The sequence below is a fragment of the Anabrus simplex genome, chromosome 1 (genome assembly GCF_040414725.1).
Source record: "Anabrus simplex isolate iqAnaSimp1 chromosome 1, ASM4041472v1, whole genome shotgun sequence".
Taxonomy (NCBI): domain Eukaryota; kingdom Metazoa; phylum Arthropoda; class Insecta; order Orthoptera; family Tettigoniidae; genus Anabrus; species Anabrus simplex.
In genome coordinates this window covers 970,423,396-970,449,540 of record NC_090265.1, presented here as the reverse complement: position 1 = coordinate 970,449,540, position 26,145 = coordinate 970,423,396, and the positions used below count along the sequence as shown (strand labels likewise).

Sequence of the window (26,145 nt, the reverse complement as noted above, 5' to 3'; positions counted from 1 at the left end):
TCTGCTCATCCCCTTTTCCTAATAGTTTCCAATGTTTGGCACTCGATTAACTATTTCTTATCTTACTTGTTTTTTCGCACTTACCTAGTAAGTGAAAATCGTCGTTCACTGCCCCACATAATATACATACTGTCTTGTCTCTACCTTTTAATCAACCCTTATTCTTATGTAGTCCCATCAGCCACCATACCAACCTCCCCTGTTTAACCTATCAACATATCTAATATTTATCCCTGTTACTTCCTCTACTTTATTCAAAACACTACGCGAACTTCTTAGTCTACTTTCCTCCAATAATTTCTGCATTTGCATATCTCTAATCCTCCTCGAAAGCATCTTCAGCCTTCTGGCCTCTGTCTTCGTCCACACCTACCGCCACATGTACCCTAAGCCCATCATCTCCAAGTATCTTTTAATTTTTACTAGCCAGCATTCCTTATACATGCACTTCAGTTGTTGTTCGTATGTGGCTTGTAGCACCCTCCTGCCTTCTTATCTTTTCAAAATAGTCCAATATTTAACTATTCTTTTCACACACTCAAATTTGAAATCTTCCCCACATATTAATTCCACCCCTGCATTAGCTGTGCACTGCGGGAGCCACATCACCGACTTACCGAAATTACTAATGATTTGTCTTAATTCCACTCTTTTCTCATCCAACCCCCAGACTTCAGCCCCATACATTACCCTACCAAAAACCACCGATCTTAAAACTAACCTCAAGGTTTTATAACTGATACCTGGAAATTTAGCCAGCAAGTTTTTGACTGAGGCTTGGGCCGCCATACCCCTGCTTCTCGCTCTTCTTATTTAGTCGTCCCAAGTCTCTTTTCTGTTAATAATGACCCCTAAATATTCTTCCATCTTACTTACTTGTTCCAACCTTTCTCCCTGCACGACCCATTTCCCATCCCCCTTCCTTCTTTTGTGTACCTGGGCAACTAGCACTTTAGATTTATTCCTGTTAATTTTCAAGGCCCATTTCTTTGTGAAATCCGACACTGCATTTAAGCAGTTCTACATCTCCCCTGAAGTTAGTCATCAATATCACATCATCAGCAAAAATCAATCCTGGTATCTCCAACCCAATAATCACCGGTACGGCCCAGTTGTTTCCCCAATGTCCATCCAAGATATCGTTAATAAATAAAAGAAACAATACTGGCGATAATTTACACACTTGCTTTAAACCCACCTTAGACTCTAAGGGTCTGCTCAACCTATTGTCTCCCAATTTTACATCGCCTTATATATTGCCTCTACTGCCCGTATCATCTTTTCCGAAACCCCCAACCTACCCAATTTCTCTAACAGAGCTCCTCTATTCACCTTATCAAACGCCTTTTCAAAGTCAATTGCCGCTACATAGACCTTACCTCTTGACAAGCTCATATACTTCTCCAAAACCGTCTTCGCTATCATTATATTGTCCACTATTCTTTTCTTTTTTCTAAATCCCCCTTGGTAATCTGACAATACTTTCTTTCTTTCGGCTCATTCACTTAACCTGTTTGCTAACACCCCTGTATAAATTTTACTTAAGGAATCTAACAGAGATATTCCCCTATAATTATTCATACTATTTTTGCTACCCTTTCCCTTATATATTGGACATACAATTCCTGTTTCCCACTCCCTAGGGTACTTCCCCTCATCAAAAATCTTATTGAATAGTTTAACTATGCCCTCTTATCATTGTCCCATTTTTGCTAATTTCTTTCCAAAATTTATTATTGATACCACTTCAACCCCCTGCCAACCTGCCCCCAATTCTTTTTATCACTCCCCAAGTTTATTATCTTGTAATTTCCTTGTCTAGTTCATAAACTGCCACTCTTCTATTCCTCCAAATTGCTTCTTCCACCGTCTCACTCAACTGTACCTCCCCCTTCCCAGAGTTTCACTTGGACTTGGCGGATCAGATTCTTCAGTCTATAACTTTGCCCGATTATAAAGGAAGAGGAAGGGTTTCGAATGGTGATTGTCCAGCTAGACTCCAGGCAAAGACATGGGCACACTTCCCAAGACATATTCCTCCCACAGCAAAGAAGCTTCATACAACTAAGGCCTGCAAAGTTTGTACTTCGAAAGGAAAACGCAGAGAAACAACCTGGGAATGCGAGAAATGTGAAGTACCTTTACACCTTCATTTTTGTTTCAGGAGTTACCACACCAATATCAACTACTGAAAAGGCATGTCTAAACATTTTTAAACATGTTCACAAGATTTCAATGATTTATGTAGTGAATTGTATGATTTATGTCATGTTTTTTGTCGCATGGGGCATTCTGTATTGTAGCCTCCATTTTAAATAAGTATCCAGTGTTATGGTGCAGCAAATCAAATTGGTAGTCAAGGGGTTAATACTGTCGCAAACAACCCACTGGAAAAAAGTTGCTCACTTATCACTGAAAACCATATAGAATCCTTGCAATGTCATCTTGCCTTCATTATTCTCTCTCCCTTGTAAGCAAAGATGGTGCAACTTCATCTTCCCCAATGATTTCGTTTACATTTTTTGTCAATTTCGGGCATGTCGTATTCCTGATTATTTAGATGTTTAACAATGTTATGTAGAACAAACCGGCAAAGAACAGTGAAGGTTCTTTCTCTGTAGCTAGTTTTACTTTACTCTGTAGTAGAGGAAAGTGTTGTTTTACTTGACCAAAACACCTTTCAATTGTTACTCTTTCCTTTTTATAGCACTTGTTATAAGTTAGCTGCTCTGGAGTTGCAGGGTTCAGATACGGTGTCATCAGCCAGGGCGCAACTGCATAACCAGCATCACTAAGTAGCACAACATCTGCTGTATTTTCTCCTAGTACTCTGCACACATGGGAATTTCTCCAGATGCGAGAATCGTGTAGAGATCCAGGTCCAGAAGCATCTATGCTTGTAAATTATTCCTTTGCATTACATGTGGCTTCGAGGTTAATGCTGGCAATTCCTTTTCAATTAATGTATTCATCTTTGAATCTACTAGGCTTTTTTTATGAAAACACAAGTACAATCGATAAATCCAATAGCCACAGGAAATCTGTACTTTTCTTGCCATTCGAATTTTGCAGCTTTTAAGGGCATTTGTCATTAACAGGAAATCGTATCCACTGGTCTGCATTTGCTAAGATGGCAGTCATTACGAGGGTGAGTCAATAAATAAGTTGCAAACATGTGTGTACCTTATACTATTTGAAATTACGCGCGCAAGTTTTGCCAGCAGATGGCAGCATATGTATGCTTGTCATACAATATCTCACAGGCACTCAGTCAGTCAGAGGCTATTAATGCACGATGGCACATGTGTTGCATGACTGTACACGGGAAGAACACCGTGCAGTTGTGCATTTTTTGTGGGCCAAAAGACTGTCCACAGAAGAAGTGCACCGCGAAATGCATCCCGTTTATGGTGAAAACTGTTTCTCACGGAAAGCTGCGTTCAATTGGATCCATAAGTTTAACCATGGAAGGAAAAGCATCAGAGATGGGGAGCGTCCTGTTTGTCCTGCGGAGGTGTCAACTGCAACCACATTGCAGCGTGTGGATCAACTCATCCCAATGATTTTCATCTGTTTGGGCCCCTAAAAAAATCATTTGGGTGGCCATCATTTTGATACAGGTGATGCCATAATCTTTGAGGTTACACGTTGGCTGCGACAGCAACCAAAGGACATCTTTGCTGCTGGCTTTCAAGAACTTGTAAAGAGATGGGATAAGTGAATATGTGGAAAAGTGAAATATATGTCACAAAGTTACTTTGATTATTTTTGCCTCAATTCAGTTTGCGACTTATTTATTGGCTCACACTCGTACTTTTGTATATGTTAGAGATACAATGATCTGATTCACTCCCACATCTTCTCCCATTCCACGCTGAAATCCTTGATCACCTGCATAACGCAAGAAGATTCTCATTTTCTCTTCTCTACGCAAAGCTCCCGTTTTCTTTCGTTGGAGCCCTCCAAGAAGTGCAGCGCTAACAACCGAACATTCAGCTGCTGAAACATATAAAGCTCTTCGTAGTTAACCACACGTGACTCCTGAAGTATCCACACAGATGCACACAATATGATGTCAGTTGGTAAACATATTTATTTCATCTTAACTTCAGATAAACATACACATAACCTTAATCACTGCTGTCACAAACAAAATATACACATCAACAACCCGACATTTTAAAAAAATGCCTACCACTAAGCACTTCCACATGGAAATCGCAACCTTAAAACACAGTTGAAACAGTTGACTGCTGACAACATGTCGGTTCAACACAACACATGGCCACAAGTATACTCCCATTAAACCATAACACCAACTAAACAGTAACTAACTCTACCATCAAGACCACCTCTTTATATATGTGCCTGGCCAGGCTTCTAGAAAGAAACATTTTCTCATACATTCTAGGGTGCTTAAGGCCCAGATATAATGTACAGAATATTCTACCGAGTTCTCGTCTACCCAGTACCATTCTGGATGTTACAGTGTGTTTCACAATTCTGTAATGGATTACAAATCATTAATACAGGTAATAATAAATTATATAATATTAATCACAGGTTCTTACATTAACTAAACTCATATAACCTCACAAATAATGCGATCATAAACTAATAATGAAACTAATAGGTGGATGTACTGTACATCACGAATACTAATAATAATAATAATAATAATAATAATAATAATAATAATAATAATAATAATAATAATTCGAGCTCGATACTTGCATTATTTACCCTTGGGTGAGAGAATATTATTTTCAAGTTATATCAGTTTTGTCACACTTGCGTCAATATCCCCCCTATAACTTGAAACAATTTCTACAGACTATCACACTTGTCGACTTTGCCTTTCTCGATGTCGCTGGATGTGCTCTCCTCCTTTTGACCAGCTTGTGCCGTATCGGGAGTCAGGGTTACCTCGCTGCCAGAATCTTCCTCAATGATAGTTGATGCGTTCTCCCCACCGATGACCAGACTGTGCTGTGTCATTAGTAACCTCTCCTCCAGGCTTACTCTGCATGCGCAGCGGTTGGGTGACTTGACGCAACTCCGACGCGTGGACCTTACAGGAAGGTTGATTTTTAGTAACTAGACCCCATGGCCCAGCTGCTTATCGAACTTGATGGGACCAACCCACTTAGGTGCGAGATCTGCGTGAAACCCTCCAATCTTATTACTGACTGGGTGGTTATGTCGCAGTACTTGTTGGCCTGGTAGGAAGAAATGAGTCTCTTCGACATCTTGAGCCTTGGCCTGGGTAAGGGATCTCTTCTCGGCCAAAGCTCGCATCTCCTTGATGTCCTGCTGTTGCTGCCACTCTGCTAGGTAAACAGCTGCATCATCTTGACCAGAAGTGGGTGGTGGACGAATCTCCCAATCTCTGGTGCCGTATAGCTGTCGACCAAGAAACAGCTCCACGTCGTTGATGTGTCGTCACAGGGCAAAGAGTGACCGCAGTATCTGACGTCCCACAACCGATGTTGTTTGTCTATTAGGTGGACCCGTAGCATCCTTTTCAGCTCCTGGTTCCGTCATTCCGTTGGATTGGCGCATGGGTTGTAAATAGGGGTTGTCCAGTGCTCTACACCCCATTCTGTCACCATTTGCTACCACTTCCTTGACGTGAACTGACTCCCGTTGTCTGACAGAATGCACCGCGGATAACCGTAGCGGCTGAATACCTCGTATTGTAGCAGGCTGGTGATGCATTCCGAAGTGGCTTCAGGTATCGGAAAGGCCTCAATCCATCTTCAATCGCTGCTACTGTGCATGCGTGTGACATCATTCTTGCTGAATTTGCATTTGGGATGTTGTAGAAGATTCTAAAAGTTCCCATATCATTTCAAACAATTCAGCTTTCTGCTGGGGAAAGCTGTAAATATGATTACATATACATTGTAATGTGTGAAGCCTTATCACCAGAACTGAAAATACAACTGACATTCGGGTATCTATCAAGTGGTGATTGCTATTCATCTCTACAATTTTTTTGTATCAGTCCATCCCCATTAATTCCTTTCAGAATAGATCAAAAAGAAGTAGTCCATTTGATTTGATTTTTAAAATCTACATCCCTAAAGTGCCATACACAAGCATTGACTGCGTACAAGTCGAGACACATTTTACCATTTCCTCACATACCCACTTCATTATGCCAATCAAGTAATGGATCAAAATGTTTATAACCACAAAAGTACCAGTTTAATTTCACGAAAATTTGGAAGTAGCCAAAAGGTGCTAATATCGTAACTTAAGTGTTGCAACTGCAAATCACTCAATGAACATTTCTAGGTTTAATGAACCACACGTTGTAATGAGACTTAAGTATTTACACAAAATGTAAATATCATTGGTGTATCGTATTACTGTTGTGGTAACAGTTTCAAAATTCAATTTAGTGTACCAAGGGAAGTATTAACACCAATGCTGTAGAAAGACTTGGGATCTACAGTGACAAAAGTTGACATAAAATTGAAACAGAAGAGAAAACTGAGGACTGTTATTCAAGGGTTGTTGTAAGCCTATTAGCCTGCCACTTTGAACATACATGATGCTGAAAGTTCAGAGATTGCTGCATTAAAGGCAATCACATGAGTAGGCTATATCAAAAGTATGTCTCTCCCCAAATATGGCAAAAGTGTAACAAGTGACTATCACCATGATGCTTAGTGGCTCAAGGTTGTCTCTTGTATGCATTTTCACAAAGATTCCACAGAAAAAGTACAGAATCTTCTTTTACCAATAACGTCTCATAAGGACACAACCAAAATATCTTCTACAATAAGCGCATTTTAATAACTCAATTCTTATCACATTATCTTAGAACCCATGTCACTTACCCAACATTACTTGAAGTGAATTAATACCCATTGTGGATATCACGATATCAGTACAATACACAAAACCAGCTCCCAACAAAAATCCAAGAGCAACAGGTATAAATGAGTATTCCCCATTCTTTCCATAAAGTTGGGATTCTTCTGCTATTTCAATAGCAGGATCCAACAATGACCAATATGATGCAGCAACCATTATACCTCCGGCAAAACCAAGACTAGCATCAAGTAATTTTTGCTGAAAACAAGAAATAATAAATTAGTTAAAATGTCATATTTAAAGGCATAAAACTACAATTTATTGGCACAGATTTCATTGCCAGCCATAGGATGACTGTGATTTCATCCAGTCAAGATTTTGAAAACAAAATGAGAATGCAAATCCTTGAATATAATGTGGTTTCTCAAAAATGAGGAAATATTTCACATTTTAAAAAATAATAATAAGTTACAAAATGTTCCATTCCTTACAACTTAAATTCCCAAATTCCCAGGTTCATCCCACGATTGTACATTATACAGTTACATATAGCTGAAACCATGACTCGATGAACTATTAATATATTTAGACCTAGGATCATGTCTGCTCTACTCAGCACGTGACAGGAACAGTTCTTGCATATGAAAGAAATCTATACCAATGAGTTCTAATCTTATTGCGGTAAATGTACAGCATTCATTCATACATACATACATACATACATACATACATACATACATACATACATACACACATACATACATAAGAGTCAGTCATTTAGAAACTAAACACACATCTTTATTACAAATATGCTCCTATTAGTGAACCCAACTACTGACCATAAGATGCATTTTCACAAAGATTCCATAGAAAAAGTACAGAACATTCCTTTACCAATAATGTCCATAAGGACATAAACATAAGATTATCTTCTACAACAAGTGCATTTTAATAACTCAATTCTTATCATATTATCTTAGAACCCATGTCACCCAACATTACTTAAAGTGAATTAATACTCATTGTGGATTATCACAATATCAGTACAATACACAAAACACCCCTACAATTTCTCTCATAATGTACATTCTACATTATAAAATATTTAAAAATGGCCTTATAACTCACTGTTATATAATGGTTTTCATTGAATTAGCTTATGCACAAAGTAATGAGACAGTCAAAACATAAAGTCTGTACAATTTATGATTCAACACTGAAAGTAATCAGAGCACTTACACATTCCTGCAACTTCAACAATGTAAATACCTTTTCACCCTCTTCATTCAAGGAGAGTAATCATTCATTATTGGCATCATCATTATAGCCATGGATCTCTTATTTTATATGGATAAAATTACTTCAAAGAGTGGTAAGGTTAGCACAGAACTTTGGTAAAGAACCATCTGATCGTACAAAAGTAGTTATTGCACCAATCTACAAGCAAGGAAAGAGGCAGTGTCATAAGAGTAGGTATGTTTATTAACCAAATTTATACATGCAATTCAGTGTCGTACGCACAGAATCTCCTACTCAAGCCTGCAATTGTTTTAATTCTTCTCTTGGAATTCATAGGCATGGCCCTCTAGATAGAGGTTCCTGTTAACCTCCCCCCCCCCCCCCCAAATCACATGGCCCTACAGCCCTTGAAGGGCCTTGGCCTACCAAGCGACCGCTGCTCAGCCTGAAGGCCTGCAGATTACGAGGTGTCGTGTGGTCAGCACGACAAATCCTCTCGGCCAATGTTCTTGGCTTTCTAGACCGGGGCCGCTATCTCACCGACAGATAGCTCCTCAATTCTAATCATGTAGGCTGAGTGGACCTCGAACCAGCCAGGCATGTTACCCCTACACCACGGGGCCGGCGGTTCCTGTTAAGGCTCCCATAATTATCTCTGACATCCCCCCCCCAATCTTTCTTTGTTGTGGTTATCTCGCAGTCTCCGAGCCAATTATGAGGTCTGCACTGCCAATTGGAACGTTGGAGACTTATCTCTCCAGCAGAGTCATCCATTGTTCCACTGTGAGGCAGTGACGGCCACCTCTTCACAACTGATTGCTTGCTCTTCTACTTGTGGTGGTGTAGCTATAGCAACCTCATCCTCGTCTTTTCTTGTAGCAAAGTCTAGGTCGAACTTGCTCCAGCATAATCTCTTCCACATCACACTCATCCGCAGTATTTGCTGTTTCTCTCTTGCTCCAAAGTTGATTTGTATGTCTATGAACTTCAGTTCATTCCTTCATTCAAATCGTATAACAACATTTATCATGTGATCCAACAAACTTACCTGGTAACCATTTATTGCCTTTGCCATAATTGCAGAAATATACAGTATCTCCTACTCCAAAGTATCTCAGTTCTTGATCTGTCTTTTCATTCCCTGATAACTGCTTCTCCATTTTAGTGGTTGTAGAGTCTGGGTGAAGTTTATCCAACATCGTCCTCAAACAAGACCCATTAGCATCTCAGCAAGTGAGAGACCAGTTTTTGCAGACGGTATAGTTCTCAGGGCCAGCAATATATTTGCCAATTCCCATTTCCAATTAGATGACTTGAATTTTTTAAATTGGCTCTTCACTGTTTGTACCATTCTTTCTGCCAGGGGGGCAGTATAACAATATTTTATTCTGTGCTTTTTGAGGAACGTTTGTAATTCCTCTGATTTAAATGCTGTACCATTATCTGATACTAAAACGTTGGGAACTCAACGAGTGAAAAATGCATTTCGTAGGAAATCTATTACCGTTGAACTGTCATCATGCCTCCTGTTTCACGAACCTCTGGCCACTTCGAGTAAGAATACACTAAGATCAAAAAAGCATGCTCATTTGATGATCCACAGAAGTCTATATGTAATCTAGACTAAGGCTTTGAAGTACTTTCCCATGGAATAACTTTTGCCTTTGGGGGTTCGCTCTGTCCTTCCACACACTGTGGAAAATTTCCTATCATAAACTCAATATCCTGATCCATAAAAGGCCACCATACGTAACTGCATGTGATGGCTTTAGTTTTGGAGATACCTGGGTGAACCGTATGAAGAAGTTGACGTACCTCAGTTCTGTATTTCTTCGGAACTACAACTCAATTACCCCAAAGAAGGCATCCTCATTAAATTAATATGGCTACCTGTCAAGATTTCAGCGCCGTAAGTTTTGATGACTGATTTACAGGCAGATCCTCTACCATTCCAAGAAGTACTGCCCTAGTAACTCTTGATAGAAGCAAGTCATTTTTTGTAGCTTTCGCAAACCATTTGGCTGTTAGTGGGGAGCCTGATGGAGTTTCCTCCAACAGCAAGACATCTGCTGTTTTGGGGTGAGTTTTCCCTAAATCCAGCAATGGTAATCTGCTGCATGCATGCTTTGATCCATGGCGATATTCTAACTAATAGTCATAGTTTCCCAAAGTCAAACTCCAACATAGCATTCTTGGAGACAACTGATATAAGATTGTAAAAAATGACCAAATCTAACCATGAAAGCAGCAGGTTATTACTGGTACAGTTGGTCCTTTAAGCAAGTTCATGCTGGGCTCGTCTAAATCATGGGAGATGTATACACAACAACTAGAATTCTATTTTGAAGCAAATGATATTACTTCCAACATAAAGAAGAAAGCACCAGGCGAGTTGGTCGTGTGGTTAGGGGCGCACGGCTGTAAGCTTGAATCCGGGAGATAGTGGGTTCGAACCCCACTGTTGGCAGCCCTGAAGATGGTTTTCCATGGTTTCCAATTTTCTCACCAGTCAAATGCTGAGGCTGTACCTTAATTAAGGCCACGGCCGCTTCCTTCCCACTCCTAGGCCTTTCCTATCCCTTTGTCGCCATAAGACCTATCTGTGTTGGTGCGACGTAAAACAAATAACAAAAAAAAAAAAAAGAAGAAGAAGAAAAAAGCAATTCTTTTCTCAGCTTGTGGTAAAACTACACATGCAACACTCTGCTCATTAGCGGCTCCTAACAAGATAAGCGATTCATCATACAGTGATGCACTTAGTTATCACATTATTACAACCTGAGACTGAGCAAATCTGTGCAAAGATTTAAATTTAACAGGCGCTATCAGCTACCTAATGAATCATTACCAGACTATTTAGCGGAGTTGCAACGATTAAGCGAGCACTGTCAGGTCTGCGATCTTGAAGAAATGTTACTTGACAGATTGATTTTTGACATGTCTGATGAACAGCTAGAGCACCGTCTCCTTGTGGACTCTCATTTAATGTTCAAAAAGGTATATGAGGAAGGTATGGTGGACAAATCTGCCTCAAAAATTTAAAGGAATTAAAAGATACCGCAGTTCTTCAAGTCAAATATAAAGACAACAAGTGTTCTGAACCGTTAAATGAACGCAGACCATGTTTCTGGTGTGGAATGCTGTGTAGGAGGGATATTGAATGGAGGGAGACTGGAGATTTAAATGGACTATGGAATGGATATGTGGGAAACTAGGAGTGAGATTTGTAGATAAGGATGGGTAGGAGATAGGGATCTACACTCAGGTGGCCTTCACTTGAACCGCAATGCTACATATAGCCTAAGTTAGCGGGTTTGTTTAGAAGAGTTATAGGGAGGTACATTCAGGGAAACGGGGTGGACCGGGGAGCAGTGATGACAGTATAGGAAGCATAAAGTCGAGTAAGAATGACAAAATTATTAGTGGTAAACTGTAGAAGTGTTGTAAAGAAAAGAATAGAATTAAGTAATTTGATAAGAGATATTTACCAGAGATTGTAATAAGAATTGAATCAAGGCTGAGAAGTGATATTATGGATGCAGAAATTTTCTCACAGAGCCGGAATGTTTATCGTACAGACAGGTTAGGAATGATAGGAGGGGGAGTATTTATACTAGTGGAAGAAGAATTTGTATGATTTCTACAAAAGAGTTAAGGATGAAGAACATGAAATTCTAGGTGTAAGACTCATCTCTAAAGACAATTGGCAACTTGATGTTTTTGGAGTGCACAGACCTGGCAAGGCTGATGCTGACGCTGATGGAAAATTATTTGAGAAGATGATCAGCTCTGTGAGGAACGACACAGAAAGGAATGTTATTGTAGCGGGTGAGGGTGATCTGAACTCGCCAAATTATAACTGGGAAGGGAACGCGAACAACAGAAAGCATGACGAACAAATGGTGAATAAGTTATTATGGAAAGGACAGCTGAATCAGAAAGTCAGTGTTCTCCCTAGGACCCTTTTAATGGACACACCACCATGCCGTGTTTACAGACCACCTGGCTAACTTAACCTAGATATGTGCTAATTACATAATATTAAATATTAATACATATTTGAATCATTAGGTGCTTCAAATTAAAATGTAAAGACCTTAAAATTGTTTATTTAAATGAAAAATTTTCATTATTATCGATATAATTGCATCAATTACATCGGAGTTTAAATGTTTACCTTGACTATCACATAATGTTGTGCACAAGCGGGGGTTAGTGCAGAATCGCATGCGAGCACTCGATTCCGCACAACGTCACAAACCCGTATGGCACTCCACAGCCCTGGTGTTATATGATTATTAGCGAGCAGTAGAACAGTAAAAGTTTAGAATACTTCGTTATGTCATGTTCGTGATAATAACACTAGTTCAGTTTTGCAGTTAATGTTTATCTGTCTGATATTATTGTTAATGCCCTGAGGGGAATAAATTGAAACTTTATCTTTTTTTTTTTTTTTTTTACAAAGTATTCACCGTCCGGCTACTCATTCCTGCCATTCGGCTGACAAAAATTTCTGAGGAGAACACTGGAAAGTGATGGAACCAATTAGAGGGAAAAATATTCTAGATGTGGTGCTGATAAAAGCAGATAAGCTCTATAGGGAAACTGAAGTGATAGACGGTAGGCTATAAGTGATCATAAAGCTGTTAGTTAAAAATAAAAATAAATGTGCTCAAATGGAAAGTCATAAAATTAGGACTATTAGGCAATACCATTTGGCTGATAAAAAGGGAATGGAGGAATTTACAAAAAGCTATTATGATAAATGGAAAATGGTAAATAAAAATGTAAACAGCCTATGGGATGAGTTTAAAGCAATTGCTGAGGAGTGTGAAAACAGATATGTACCTTTATAAGTGGTAAGGAATAGTAAGGATCCATTATATTATAATAGAGAAATAGAGATTAAGAATAAAGAGCAGATTATAAAGAAATAGAGTTAGGAATGGTTGTGGGAGTAAGGAGAGATTGAAGGAGCTCTCTAGCAAATTGAATTCAGTGAAAAAATCAGCTAAGGATAACATGATGAAAAACATAATTGGCAGCCATATGAATTTTAGGGAACACTGGAAGGATAAGTACAGATGCTTCAAGGTAGAAACAAGTTTTACAAAGGATATTCCAGAGATCATTAATGAATAAGGGGAGTGCACATACGAGGACTTACAGAAGGCTGAAGTATTCAGTCAGCAATATGTAAAGGTGTAGTTGGATATAAAGATAATGTACAGATAGAAGGGTGACTAATATTTGCAAAATACTGAAATTCACCTATGATAATAAAGACATTTATAAAAAGTTTTTTTTTTGCTATTTGTTTTACGTCGCACCGACACAGATAGGTCTTTGGCGACGATGGGATAGGAAAGGCCTAGGAAGTGGAAGGAATCGGCCGTGGCCTTAATTAAGGTACAGCCCCGGCATTTGCCTGGTGTGAAAATGGGAAACCACGGAAAACCATCTTCAGGGCTGCCAACAGTGGGACTCGAACCCACTTTCTCCCGATTACTAGATACTGGCCGCACTTAAGCGACTGCAGCTATCGAGCTCGGTATAAAAAGATACAAATGTTGAAAACTAGGGAGGCAGCTGGGATTGATAAGATTTCTGAGGATATATTAAGGTAAAGGCTATGGACTGGGGCTGTGTCTGAAATACTTATTTCATTACTGTTTGCATGATGGAGTGATACCAAAGGAATGGAGTGTTTCAACAGTAGGCCCAGTGTACAAGGGAAAAGATGACAAACATTAAGTGGATAATTTTAGGTCAGTCAGCTTGATGTGTGTTGTTTGTAAGCTTTGGGAAAGCTTTTTTCTGATTATATCAGACACATTTGCAAAATTACTAAGTGGTTTGATAAAGTGTATTTTGTATTGAGTAGGTGGACTCTCAAAGGCCCTAAATTCTTCATGATTAATGTGGTATGTTTCGAGCTGTCAGTGGAGAGTTGGCGTGGAATGACATAGGCAGATGAATAAGCTTGAGAGTATAGTTTTAAAAGTAGGAAAGATCATAATATGAAGATAAAGTTGGAATTCAAGAGGACAAATTTGGGCAGAGATACGATACGAATGATAGGAGGGGGAGTATTCATACTGGTGAAAACAAGAATTTGTAAGATATGAAAAATTTAAGGATGAGAAACATGAAATTCTAGGTATAAGGCACAAATATAAAGATAGACAACTCAATTTAGCACATGTTAATTGAGATGGCAATGCGAATGACAAAAAGCATGACCAACAAATGGTGGATAAGTTAATCTGGTAAGGACAGCTGAATCAGAATGTGATGAAAGCACCTAGAGGGGAAAATATTCTAGATATGGTGCAGTTAACACAAGATGAATTCTATAGAGAAAATGAAGTAATAGATGGTATAGGGCCTAAGTGAAATCAAGCTGTGTTTGCCATAGTTAAGAATAAATGTGATAAAAAAGAAAGTTATAAAGTAGATAAGAGAGGCATGGGGGAGTTTTTAAAAAGTAATTATAATCAATGGAAAATAAAAAATAAAAACAGTCTATGTGATGGGTTTGAAGCAATTGTTGAATTGTGTAAAAACAGGTATGTACTGCCAAAGGTGGAAAGCAATGGTAAAAACCTAATATATTATAACACAGAAATAGAGAGATTAAGAAGAAGGTGAAAGTGGGAAAGAAATAAGAGTTAATGGTTGTGGAAGAGAGAAGAAATTAAAGGAACTTACTAGGAAATTGAATTCAGACAAAAAGTCAGCTATGAATAACATGATGGCAAACATAATTCACTGTCATATGAATTTTAGGGAAAAATGGAAGGATATATGTAGGTACTTTAAAGTAGAAACAAGTTCCTGGAAGGACATTCCAGGGATCATTATTGGACAAGGCAAGTGTAGGGCCTATATGTAAGATTTATAGGAGAAAGAAGTATTGAGTCAGCAGTATATTAACACATTTAATCCCATATCCGACCATGGTCAGATTAGGTTTCATGTGCGTAAAATATCATATCCGAATTCGCGCCAGCTTTTAACCATGAGTTATTAATTAATTAAGTAATAAAGAGTTATTAATGTATGTTAGATGACACTGTATATCAGTTTGCTGGTAGATAGTGGGCAGATGAACATTTTACTACAGCTTGGTGTAATTGGGATAATTTCCTGCATTGTACGATGTGTGATCTAAATAAACACGTGTCACTCCCGAGGTCTCTGAAGTGCACGGTTAGAATTCAATTGGCAGTGAGTGATAAAATGAATAGTCATGGCCAGTACAAGATCATTTTTTTGAAAGTGTGTACAAATTTTCAGATTTTTAGAGTTTATAGCATAGGACTGATACTAAGTTAAATAGGCTATGTATGTTATATGTTACCTAGAGAGTAAGGGTGACATCTAAAAATCCCTGGGCTGCATGATTACGTACCCGTGGATGGAGCTGGGAGAAAATATGTAAAGATAGTTGGGTATAAGGATAATGTTCGGGTTGAGAAAGTGATTAATACAGACAAAGTACTGAAATTTACCTATGATCACAAAGTTATTTTTAAAAAAGATACACAGCTGGAAAAGCAACTGGAATTGATAAGATTTTTTTTTCTATTTATTTTACGTCGCACCGACACAGATAGGTCGGTCTTATGGCGATGATGGGACAGGAAAGGCCTAGGAATGGGAAGGAAGCAGCCGTGGCCTTAATTAAGGTACAGCCCCACCACTTGCCTGATGTGAAAATGGGAAACTATGGAAAACCATCTTCAGGGCTGCCAACAGTGGGGTTCAAACCCACTATCTCCTGGATGTGAGCTCACAGCTGCGCACTCCTAACCGCATGGCCATTTCTGGTGCTATACTACAGGTAATGAGTTGGGACATAGCATCACATCTGAAATATTTATTGGATTACTGTTTGTATAAAAGACCTATACCAAATGAATGGAGCCCCATAGTACAAAGGAAAGGATGATAAATGTAAAGCAGGTAATTATATAGACCAGTCAGCTTGACATGTGTTGCTTGTAAACTCTGGGAAAGCATTCTTTCTGATTATTATACACAGGTTTGCAAAATTACTAAGTGGTTGGATAGTAGGCAGTTGAGGTTTAGGAAAGGTTATTCCACTGAGGCTCAACCTTGTAGGATTCCAGCAAGATATAGCTGATGATTTAGATTCATGAAATCAAATGGACTGCATTGCTATAGACCTATCTAAGGTGCAGCCAAAGTATAAATTCCAGTGCATGGGGTCTATATAGCACGACAAGTTGAAGTAAGACCCTGAAATGTGAGCGATGTAAGCACTAGTTTCGTCAGTAGGAGTGACAGAGGGAGGATGGTGGGTAGGACTGGTTTAGACCTGGCTCATGCTCGGTGTTGCCAAGCCGTGCGCGGTGGCAGACAAAGCACGGAGCTAGAGCACTTCAATGCTGACTTAACGGAAACGTCTCCCTTGAGAGCTAGGCGAGCACTGAATTGCAGTCACTAATCGGCAACATTGGCAGATGTTCACTTCTACTGGCTCGTCAGGAGACACACCCTTGTACACACTATTGGTCGAGCATGCCTAAGGGTCTCAGTTGGAGTTGCCGAGCTCTACCAGGATTACTTGATACATGAACTGGGAAAGAACCAAAGGAAAGCAGCACGATTGGTTCTGCGTGATTTGCGATAAAATGGTAGCTAACGAAAATCTTACACACTTTGGGCTGGGAAGACTTAGCTGTAAGGAGACTAGCTGTTCGACTAAACGGTGAAGTAGGATGCTAAAGGGTTTATCGTGTCACCTATTCAATACATTATAAATTTTTAAACATTTAGGAATTTATTACCATTTCCATTTGAGACATGTTTCGTCCTTCATTGAGGGCATCATCAATCATAGTACCACCTCAAAGCATAAATCAGGTACCTGATTAGTACTTACATTGTAAATACTAAGAAACAAACTCAACATATTACAATGGGAAAAACACCAATGTTCAGTGTTGATACAGAAAAACAATATATGTTTATAGACACAGTAGTCAGCACCAATGCGTAAAATCACAGGGTATTTTAGCAGTGTCCAGAAGTGGTGGTGGTCCGAAGAATAATTGATGCTACTCTATTAGAAAATCATAGGAAATTATAAAGTTTATACATATATTTACATGGAAGCAGTTTGGGGAGAAAGGGTATAAAGTGTCTGGCGTCAATGTTCATAACACTATTTAATGCCGTTGGTTGAACGATCACAGTTTGACAGGGTAATTATAAAGTGATTTTACAAAATTCCATTGAACAGTTGGGAAATTACAAGCTTATAATACATATTTACAAGATTATAAGATTATTAGATTAGATTATTATAATATTAAGGGTACTGTTCCAGGCTTAAAGGTAGAATAGATCATAATATGAAGATAAATGAAATACAAGAGGACAAATTTGCGCATATACCGGTATTCATATATAGCAAGAGGAATTGGGGATTGGTAAATTTATCACGGGAAATGTTCGATAAATTTCCACGTTCATTGTATTGTAATCATTTAAGAAAAGACTAGGTAAACAACGGATAAGGAATCTCCCATCTGGGCGACAGCCCTAAATGCAGATGAATGATGATTGATAGATTGACTGACCGACTCTCTTACATTTGAATCTCATTTCTTAATTGCCGGCATGCAATAGAATCAATTATTTTGTAAGGTGAAAAATATTGCACATTATATTAATCACTATACGGAAACACAATATACTTTGCACCTAAAGGAAAGATAAACATTTCCCAAGGTTATACCAACCTGTTTCCCATTAAATATTAGAACCAGAGCAGCTCCCGCCGCAGTCAAACCCCATGTCAACAAAGTTCCTAACAATGCTTGTGCTACTGGACCGTAACTCGAAATCATTTTGATACCACTAGCACAACTACAAAAATAATTCACCACATGGGTGTCATTGTAAACATTACACCCCCGCAGCCGCATACATACAAGTATACAACAGCAAAAACCGCACAAAGAAACTTCACAACAGCTGAGCTACACGTTGATTGAAAAACATCACAGTGAAGTATACTATCTTTCCCTCTGTCCTCTCTGCTTATCTTCGCCCCCCTTGACCAGGGAGTAAAGAACACAGGGAGATGCCTTGGAGCGCTGAGAGTGAAGCCAAACGACAGTGGTCTACATAGGGGGCGTGGTAGTAAATAGGCGCGAAAACGCATGCTCTTTTTTTTATATTAAAATCTATCACAGCTCATCGAACTGAATACGGTGAACGCAAAATGTAATTGTGGGAATTTTCAGATGCAAACACTGTACGACACGCTAAACTGTAAAAGAGCTTAGCCTACAAGGAATACAAAGCCTGTTCACTCGCAGTGCTCTCTTCAGAAACAGTGTCCGCCTGGCAGTGCGCGTCTTGACCACTGCAGCGCTAGTTTACCACCTCACGTCAGCACTCGCTAGCATTGCTAACGGGAGTTAAAACCTGCAAAAATGTACCTCTACACTATACTTCCTATATATTATATACGTTACTGAGCAGAATGAAGTAGAAAATAATAAATGTTCACCTTTTCCCCTAGGAGTTCAATTCAGCTGGGGATTTTCGTTTCAGATAACACACGTAACTGTCTGTCATTTAAAAGGATATAAGGTCTGCACTAGATATTTTTACTAGCGCACTGTAGATTTTCAGTGGAAAGAAACGACTTTAACCATTTTTCTTGATATTTTCTTCTCATAAATTGTTTTTCTTCTCGAGAATTATTCTCGGCGATACTCATCTGACATGCCATTAGCGTAGATAGTGACAGAGGGGCGCAGAAACTTCTGCAGTATTATTCTGCTTAGTTCCTCAGGATGATCACTTTTCCCATACTGTAGAACAGGATTTTTAGCAATACGTGGCAACAGTATTTCGGTTAATGTTTGTGCTATTTTTGGACTGCACAGTGTTACCGCTAACATTTCGTCCCTTACTTGCCCCAGTTTCATCAGCAGTGAAACAAAACTTGGCTTTTGATACCTGAGACGTGAGACCACCTCTGTCTTTGATTTTTATTAATGACGTTAGTTGAGATGGACTCTGGATATTACTAAATTTATCAACACACTATTGACAGGGCATGTGGTCTTCGACAACTCTTACCAAATACCCTCCAATATATGCCATTGCAGCACTCGACGGAGCGGTCACTAGGGTTCCATAACTTATCTTTGGTACCACCTACACAACAGAATAAGGAAATTATTATCATCTGAACAGGAGCAATAATAATGAGTAACCTAATTTTTGCCGTCACAAGGCCTGCGTATTTACTGTACCATACATTGTCTGCTTATTGCTTTAATCCATAATTCCCTAGTTGACTCTTGGCAAGGAAATTCATGGAAACTACTTCCAGAACTTTATTTCTAAAGCCTTGTTTACAAAACGGAACGCAGCAGTACACCAGTGTAATATAATTGACGTATTTTAACAATACCCTTTTCCCGTTTCGTCAGTGTGTGAATTAAGCCGAAAGTGTCAGGTTCTAAATCATCCTCTATTTACAAGAGTTTACCCATTTCACATCTGATGGTAAAATTATATTCTGTGACGTTAGCAGCAAAGAGGTGAGTGAATTTTTTTTCTTATATTTCCCCTTAACGAATTACAATGAATTTAGCAAAATCAACATGGTATTTTCAATAATGCATATTAAGATAAGTAAAACTGCAGCTGCCTAAAAGTATTATAGAGCCTATTTGAGAGCCTGTTTTAAGCAGCTAAAATAACATTTTAGCACCTAAAAATCCGAGGTCTAGTAATCATTATATCAAGTTCCTTTGGTGGTTGGAAGTGTAGTGTGTTGTCTGAATATGAAAGGAAAAGTGTTGGAACAAGCACAAACACCAGTCCCCGAGCCAGAAGAATTAAGTAGATGCGATTATAATCACCAATTCGGCCGGCAATGGAATCCGGGACCTTCTGAATCGAAGGCCTCAACGCTGACGATTCAGCCAAGGATTCGGACAAAATAAAATCATTATTTAGTTTCATTATTTCTACCAGTATTAACATTCGTAGTAGACGTCACCAGTAAGCATACAACGTGTAGAAATACCGCCAACCGAGGTGTTCATGTGAGGTTGAATTGCAGCGCCTCTAGCGGCAAATATAGCATCCATAGGGCGGACAGCTATGAGTGGATATTGGGCAGGCTTTGTATTCGTTGTAGGCTAAGAAAAGAGATACGAATATTTAGTTGATGTTGTAACTCTTACAATGTAGTGTTGTGCATACGGTTGCAAGAATCGGAAATCCAAAAATAGTCCTGGAATAACATTTTACAGGTAAGATTCTAAAGTATGGCTTTTAATATGTAGTACAGTACATTATACTACCTCCATTGTATTTAGGAGTCTCAGAAGCATCGTCCACTTTTTTATAAGAAGATTTAGGTTAGACTTGTTTATCGTCAATTATTCCTGTAGTTTCCTGTTCATGAAGAAAGGAGAGCAGAGTGGATTAAGGCCATTAGAAGGGAAAATTGGATACCTTCTCCTTACACCAGAATATGTTCAGCACATTTCAAACCGTAATTATTTGATCGATCCATGAAGAAATTTGTTTTGAAGGTGAATGCAGTAGCTACTATTTTTGAAGCGTTCCCATCTGAAGTCCCGGGCGTGTAAGGACGTACCCTAAGGGTGCAACCTTACCCTTTCTCCCCTGTAATATTAAGGTATTGATTTACAGTAACTTTTCTTGCTGTTGGGTCTTTTTCAGTGTCGATAACCGTACAGTTTAGGGACCCTACTTGCCGATACGACGTCTTACTGTTACCGTTAATCTGGCACGTTGGCAACGTTCAGTCACTGTTCTAGCGTGAATTGCGTGTTGCCACCGCATTGCCTTTAAAGTCACTAGCGACACATTTGCGAGAATATTTAAAGCATATTTTCTTTTTCTGTGGGATTGTAAATCTATTTGGCTAATACCAGGTAAGTAGAATTGTGGCATGTTCGGATAATGCATTTAATAACATAGTTTGTGTGAGATGATGAGCACATCATTTTATTAATTACGTTCCTATTTCGTCCCATACTTATACGAACAGAATTCGATTGGGATGTCTGAGAAGGAAGAAAAATCTGCAAGAACTCCTCCGAAAAGGAAACCAAGGTTACGTCCTTTACAAGCATCAGGTCAAGAAATGCTTGTACATTGCTACGAGCAATTGAAACAGGAAGACGACGAAGAAGGTATCAGTCGTAGTGATACGAAGCTAATGGCAAGAGTTGCATTATTAACTGGGGTAAGTGTTCGTTTTTATCTTGTTTCTATGATAAGTTTCTGGCATAATGACAATCAGTTGAAATGGAGCAGTATTTCATTCTGAACCTAACCTAACCTGATCATGTAAGCCTAGGCCTAGGCCTATACCATGTCTTGTGTCGACTTCGGTACGGTTTGTAGACTTAACCTTTGTGTATTCATGTTGACTTACGGTATATGTGTATGTAATATATTTCTGTGTGTGTATTCTTACAGTGTAGTTTCGGTTTAGTCCGAAAAGTAATAGGAAATTTCAAGAAGGGAGTTGAATTTTCTACACCAGGTAAACGCCGGAAGCGTGAACATCCAGTGACCGACATAGACAGTTTTTTCTAAGGAAGCGATAGCAAGGTTTATTTATGATAAATTACATAAAGGTAAGGTGACTTCATAAGGAATCTGTTGCAACATTATTTATAGAAATTGGCACGCAGGTGAGATAAGCTCCCAGAAATGTTTTGTGCATGTATTGTCATACAGCTCTTTTGAGTCCCTTGTAACTCTCTTGTTTCTTCCCACAGGAGAAGTCGTAACTGTAAGAAAGGTTTTCGACCACATGAAAGCAAATTATGACACTTATTTGTACAAGGGCTCCGAAGCATCATTAAGAAGAATTTTGAAGGCCATGGGGTTTGTGTGGAGTAAAGGTGATCCCTATGCGTATGTTAGAGAAAATGAAGACATTTGTTTTAAGAGATCCTGTTTTCTGAGGGAATACATGTGTAATAAGGACAGTGAGAAACCAAAACCTGTTGTTTTCTTGGATGAGACTTGGAATTTTATGAATGGTGAATATATATGTTATATATTACATTTTATATAAAAAAATCTTGGAAAAATTTATCTTCATCAGGTGTCTTTGATTTCAATTCTGCATTTATCTTTCAGGGTCACCCACATACTCCTGGAATAAACCACACAAATCTGGACACGATGTTCAAGGAGTAATTCGTCGACCTGTGTCTGAGGGAGGAAGACTGGTTATTGTTCATGCTGGAACGAAAGATGGCTTTGTACCTGGTATGTTCTTACTTTATTTTACTTCATTTTATTATAGTGAGGTGATCTCTCTTTACATATTTATGAGGGTATTTAGGGTTTGTAGTACGGATATAGGGGGGGGGTGCACATAAGTCTCTGATAAGACCCCAACTTAAGTACAGTTCCTGTGTATGAGACCCTCACTGGGATTACTTGATTTGAGAACTGGAAAAGTTCAAAAGACAGAAGCACGATTTGTTGTGGGTGATTTCTGACAAAAGAGTAGCGTTACAAAAATTTTGTCGGGTTTGGGCTGGGAAGACCTGGGTGAAAGGAGACGAGTTGCTGGACTAAGTGGTATGTTCCGAGCTGTCAGTGGATAGGTGGTGTGGAATGACATTGGTAGACGAATACGTTTCAGTGGTATTTTAAAAGTAGGTAAGATCACAGTACAGTGATAAAGTTGATGAAAAGTGGGGCAAATATTTGTTTTTTTAAGAAGGGAGTTAGGGATTGGAGTCATTTACCAAGGGAGATGTTCAATAAATTTCCAAATTCTTTGCAACTTCCCCAGTGTATTTTCATATAATGTTACTGGATATTTGTATCAGTAAATTACTTGTATTGTAGGCCTATTTATTATGTTTATTCTGCATTCGACAATCTCCACCTGAATCAGTGCTTATTACCTGACTGTTGAACACCTTCCAAGCTTCTTATTTCTTACTGCCTGATATAGGTTCAGTGTTCGCAGCAATTACATTTGTTCTAAGGTATTGAAATGGGTGTTTATATTTATATCTTTAATGCAAGTGATCGTGGACTTCTAATCCAGATATAGGCCTACTAATGGAGATACATTCATGAGAGATGTTACGATAAAGTAATGTAAGTAGTAATTCATTGACTTCATCATCAGGTGACTTTGCTCCTTAGTAGTTGGTTTCACTTAAAATCAGACAGCTTTTTGTATCATTCAACAGAAATCACATTTTTAATCAATTAATAGGCCTATCCTTGAAGAGGGGTGATCTCATATTTTAGGGAATACTTTTTTTAGAAGAAATAACTTCATACTAAAACTTAAAATTCTTACAGGTGCTGATTTGATATTTGCTACAAACTTGAAGAGAAATCAGGATTACCATGGTGCTATGAACAGCGAGAAATTTCAGATGTGGGTGAAAACGCAATTAATCGTAGGATTAAGAAATATGGGACCCTGTGTTATTGTAATGGATAATGCACCATATCACTGTAAGCTTGTTGAGCATCAACCGACAACAAAATGGAGGAAGGATCAATTAGTGGTAATTATACTTCATTGAATATTTCCTTTTACTGAATGATGTTTAATGATGTTACAGAAATTAATTTTTATTTTTCCTTTAATTTACAGTCATGGTTAAGGCAGAATGGAGTTTCTCCATCAGAAAATGCTACAAAAGATGAGCTGCAAAGGTTGTGTAATATCTGCTTGGTTTCGATTGTGAAACTGGGAGGCTTTTTCTTGTGGTATTCTCTTTCCAGGGAAGTGCTTGCTGTACTCATGTTTTTTGTAATTGCTGTTGTTCTTGGTTAATTAACAATGTTTTTAACTTTATTTTATTATCACTTGTAACGTTAAGCTAGTAGTAAGCTCAATCTATAGTTTTGTAAGCCATAGTGGCAAGTATTGGAAATAATTAAATTGTGTATGAAACTGTACATGATGCTGAATTTAGAATGACTAGTAGTATTTCTTGTAATATTTTTTTCCATGGAATTCCTTTTTGTACTTGAGTTGTTGTAGTTGTTAGGTAGTATGATTTAACTTTATTATCACTTGTAGTGTTAAGCTAGTAGTAAGTTCAATCTATAGTATTGTAATTTGTAGTGTTAAATACTGGAAATACTTAAGTTGTGTGTGAATATGTATATAATGACACTGGATTTAGAAAGTTAAATTAGTAGTATTACTTGCTTGTTGTAATGTTGTTGTTGTAGGGTAATTACGGTATAACTTCACTTTATTATCACTTATAATGTTAAGCTAGTAGTAAGGTCAACCTATAATATTGTAAGCCATATTGTTAAGCACTGTAAATACTTAAGTTGTATGTGAATTTTTATATGATGTTGCTCGATTTAGAATATTAAACTAGCAGTAATTCTTGTTATACTTTCCTTCCATATATCTGCTTCGTTCGTTCGTTCGTTCGTTTGTTTGTTTGTTTGTTTGTTTGTTTGTTTGTTTGTTTGTTTGTTTGTTTGTTTGTTTGTTTGTTTGTTTGTTTGTTTGTTTGTTTGTTTGTTTGTTTGTTTGTTTGTTTGTTTGTTTGTTTGTTTGTTTGTTTGTTTGTTTGTTTGTTTGTTCGTTCGTTCGTTCGTTCGTTCGTTCGTTCGTTCGTTCGTTCGTTCGTTCGTTCGTTCGTTCGTTCGTTCGTTCGTTCGTTCGTTCGTTCGTTCGTTCGTTCGTTCGTTCGTTCGTTCGTTCGTTCGTTCGTTCGTTCGTTCGTTCGTTCGTTCGTTCGTTCGTTCGTTCGTTCGTTCGTTCGTTCGTTCGTTCGTTCGTTCGTTCGTTCGTTCGTTCGTTCGTTCGTTCGTTCGTTCGTTCGTTCGTTCGTTCGTTCGTTCGTTCGTTCGTTCGTTCGTTCGTTCGTTCGTTCGTTCGTTCGTTCGTTCGTTCGTTCGTTCGTTCGTTCGTTCGTTCGTTCGTTCGTTCGTTCGTTCGTTCGTTCGTTCGTTCGTTCGTTCGTTCGTTCGTTCGTTCGTTCGTTCGTTCGTTCGTTCGTTCGTTCGTTCGTTCGTTCGTTCGTTCGTTCGTTCGTTCGTTCGTTCGTTCGTTCGTTCGTTCGTTCGTTCGTTCGTTCGTTCGTTCGTTCGTTCGTTCGTTCGTTCGTTCGTTCGTTCGTTCGTTCGTTCGTTCGTTCGTTCGTTCGTTCGTTCGTTCGTTCGTTCGTTCGTTCGTTCGTTCGTTCGTTCGTTCGTTCGTTCGTTCGTTCGTTCGTTCGTTCGTTCGTTCGTTCGTTCGTTCGTTCGTTCGTTCGTTCGTTCGTTCGTTCGTTCGTTCGTTCGTTCGTTCGTTCGTTCGTTCGTTCGTTCGTTCGTTCGTTCGTTCGTTCGTTCGTTCGTTCGTTCGTTCGTTCGTTCGTTCGTTCGTTCGTTCGTTCGTTCGTTCGTTCGTTCGTTCGTTCGTTCGTTCGTTCGTTCGTTCGTTCGTTCGTTCGTTCGTTCGTTCGTTCGTTCGTTCGTTCGTTCGTTCGTTCGTTCGTTCGTTCGTTCGTTCGTTCGTTCGTTCGTTCGTTCGTTCGTTCGTTCGTTCGTTCGTTCGTTCGTTCGTTCGTTCGTTCGTTCGTTCGTTCGTTCGTTCGTTCGTTCGTTCGTTCGTTCGTTCGTTCGTTCGTTCGTTCGTTCGTTCGTTCGTTCGTTCGTTCGTTCGTTCGTTCGTTCGTTCGTTGTAGTTGGGTAATTATGTTAACTTTATTATCACATTACTGTAAGTGACCGTTGCCACCGGGATATTTCCCATTTGCAATTTATTAATAATTTATTATTATTAATAATAATAATAATAATAATAATAATAATAATAATAATAATAATAATAATAATAATAATAATAATGAGTGACAGGGGTTTAACGTAATTTGGAAGGAATGTTTTGCGTATGAATAATGAGTACCAGGTTAACTATTGGGGGCAAAGGCGGTCATGCGTAGAGCTAACCACTCCACCCCACCCCACCAAGTGCCAACGTCATGGATAGCGGAAGCCTTCACCTTCCACCCTTCCAATGGCTTTCATGGTTTGTACGGAGAT

At 38.8% G+C, this 26,145-nt stretch overlaps 1 protein-coding gene across 2 annotated transcripts in view; it reads right to left on the bottom strand.

The window, feature by feature from the left end:
* Window positions 1-18,089, bottom strand: part of Zip48C (Zinc/iron regulated transporter-related protein 48C) — a 348,533-nt gene extending 330,444 nt beyond the window's left edge. Inside the window, exons 1-2 of one of the 2 annotated variants that reach the window (XM_067136813.2) lie at window positions 17,838-18,089; window positions 6,849-7,083 (exon numbers count right to left, since the gene is read on the bottom strand). In XM_067136813.2, the coding sequence (XP_066992914.2) occupies window positions 6,849-7,083; window positions 17,838-18,023 (421 nt within the window). In that variant the 5' untranslated portion in view covers window positions 18,024-18,089. The remainder of the gene's footprint in view (window positions 1-6,848; window positions 7,084-17,837) is intronic. The other variant, XM_067136812.2, reaches the window with a different exon arrangement.
* Window positions 18,090-26,145: the final 8,056 nt, after the last annotated feature.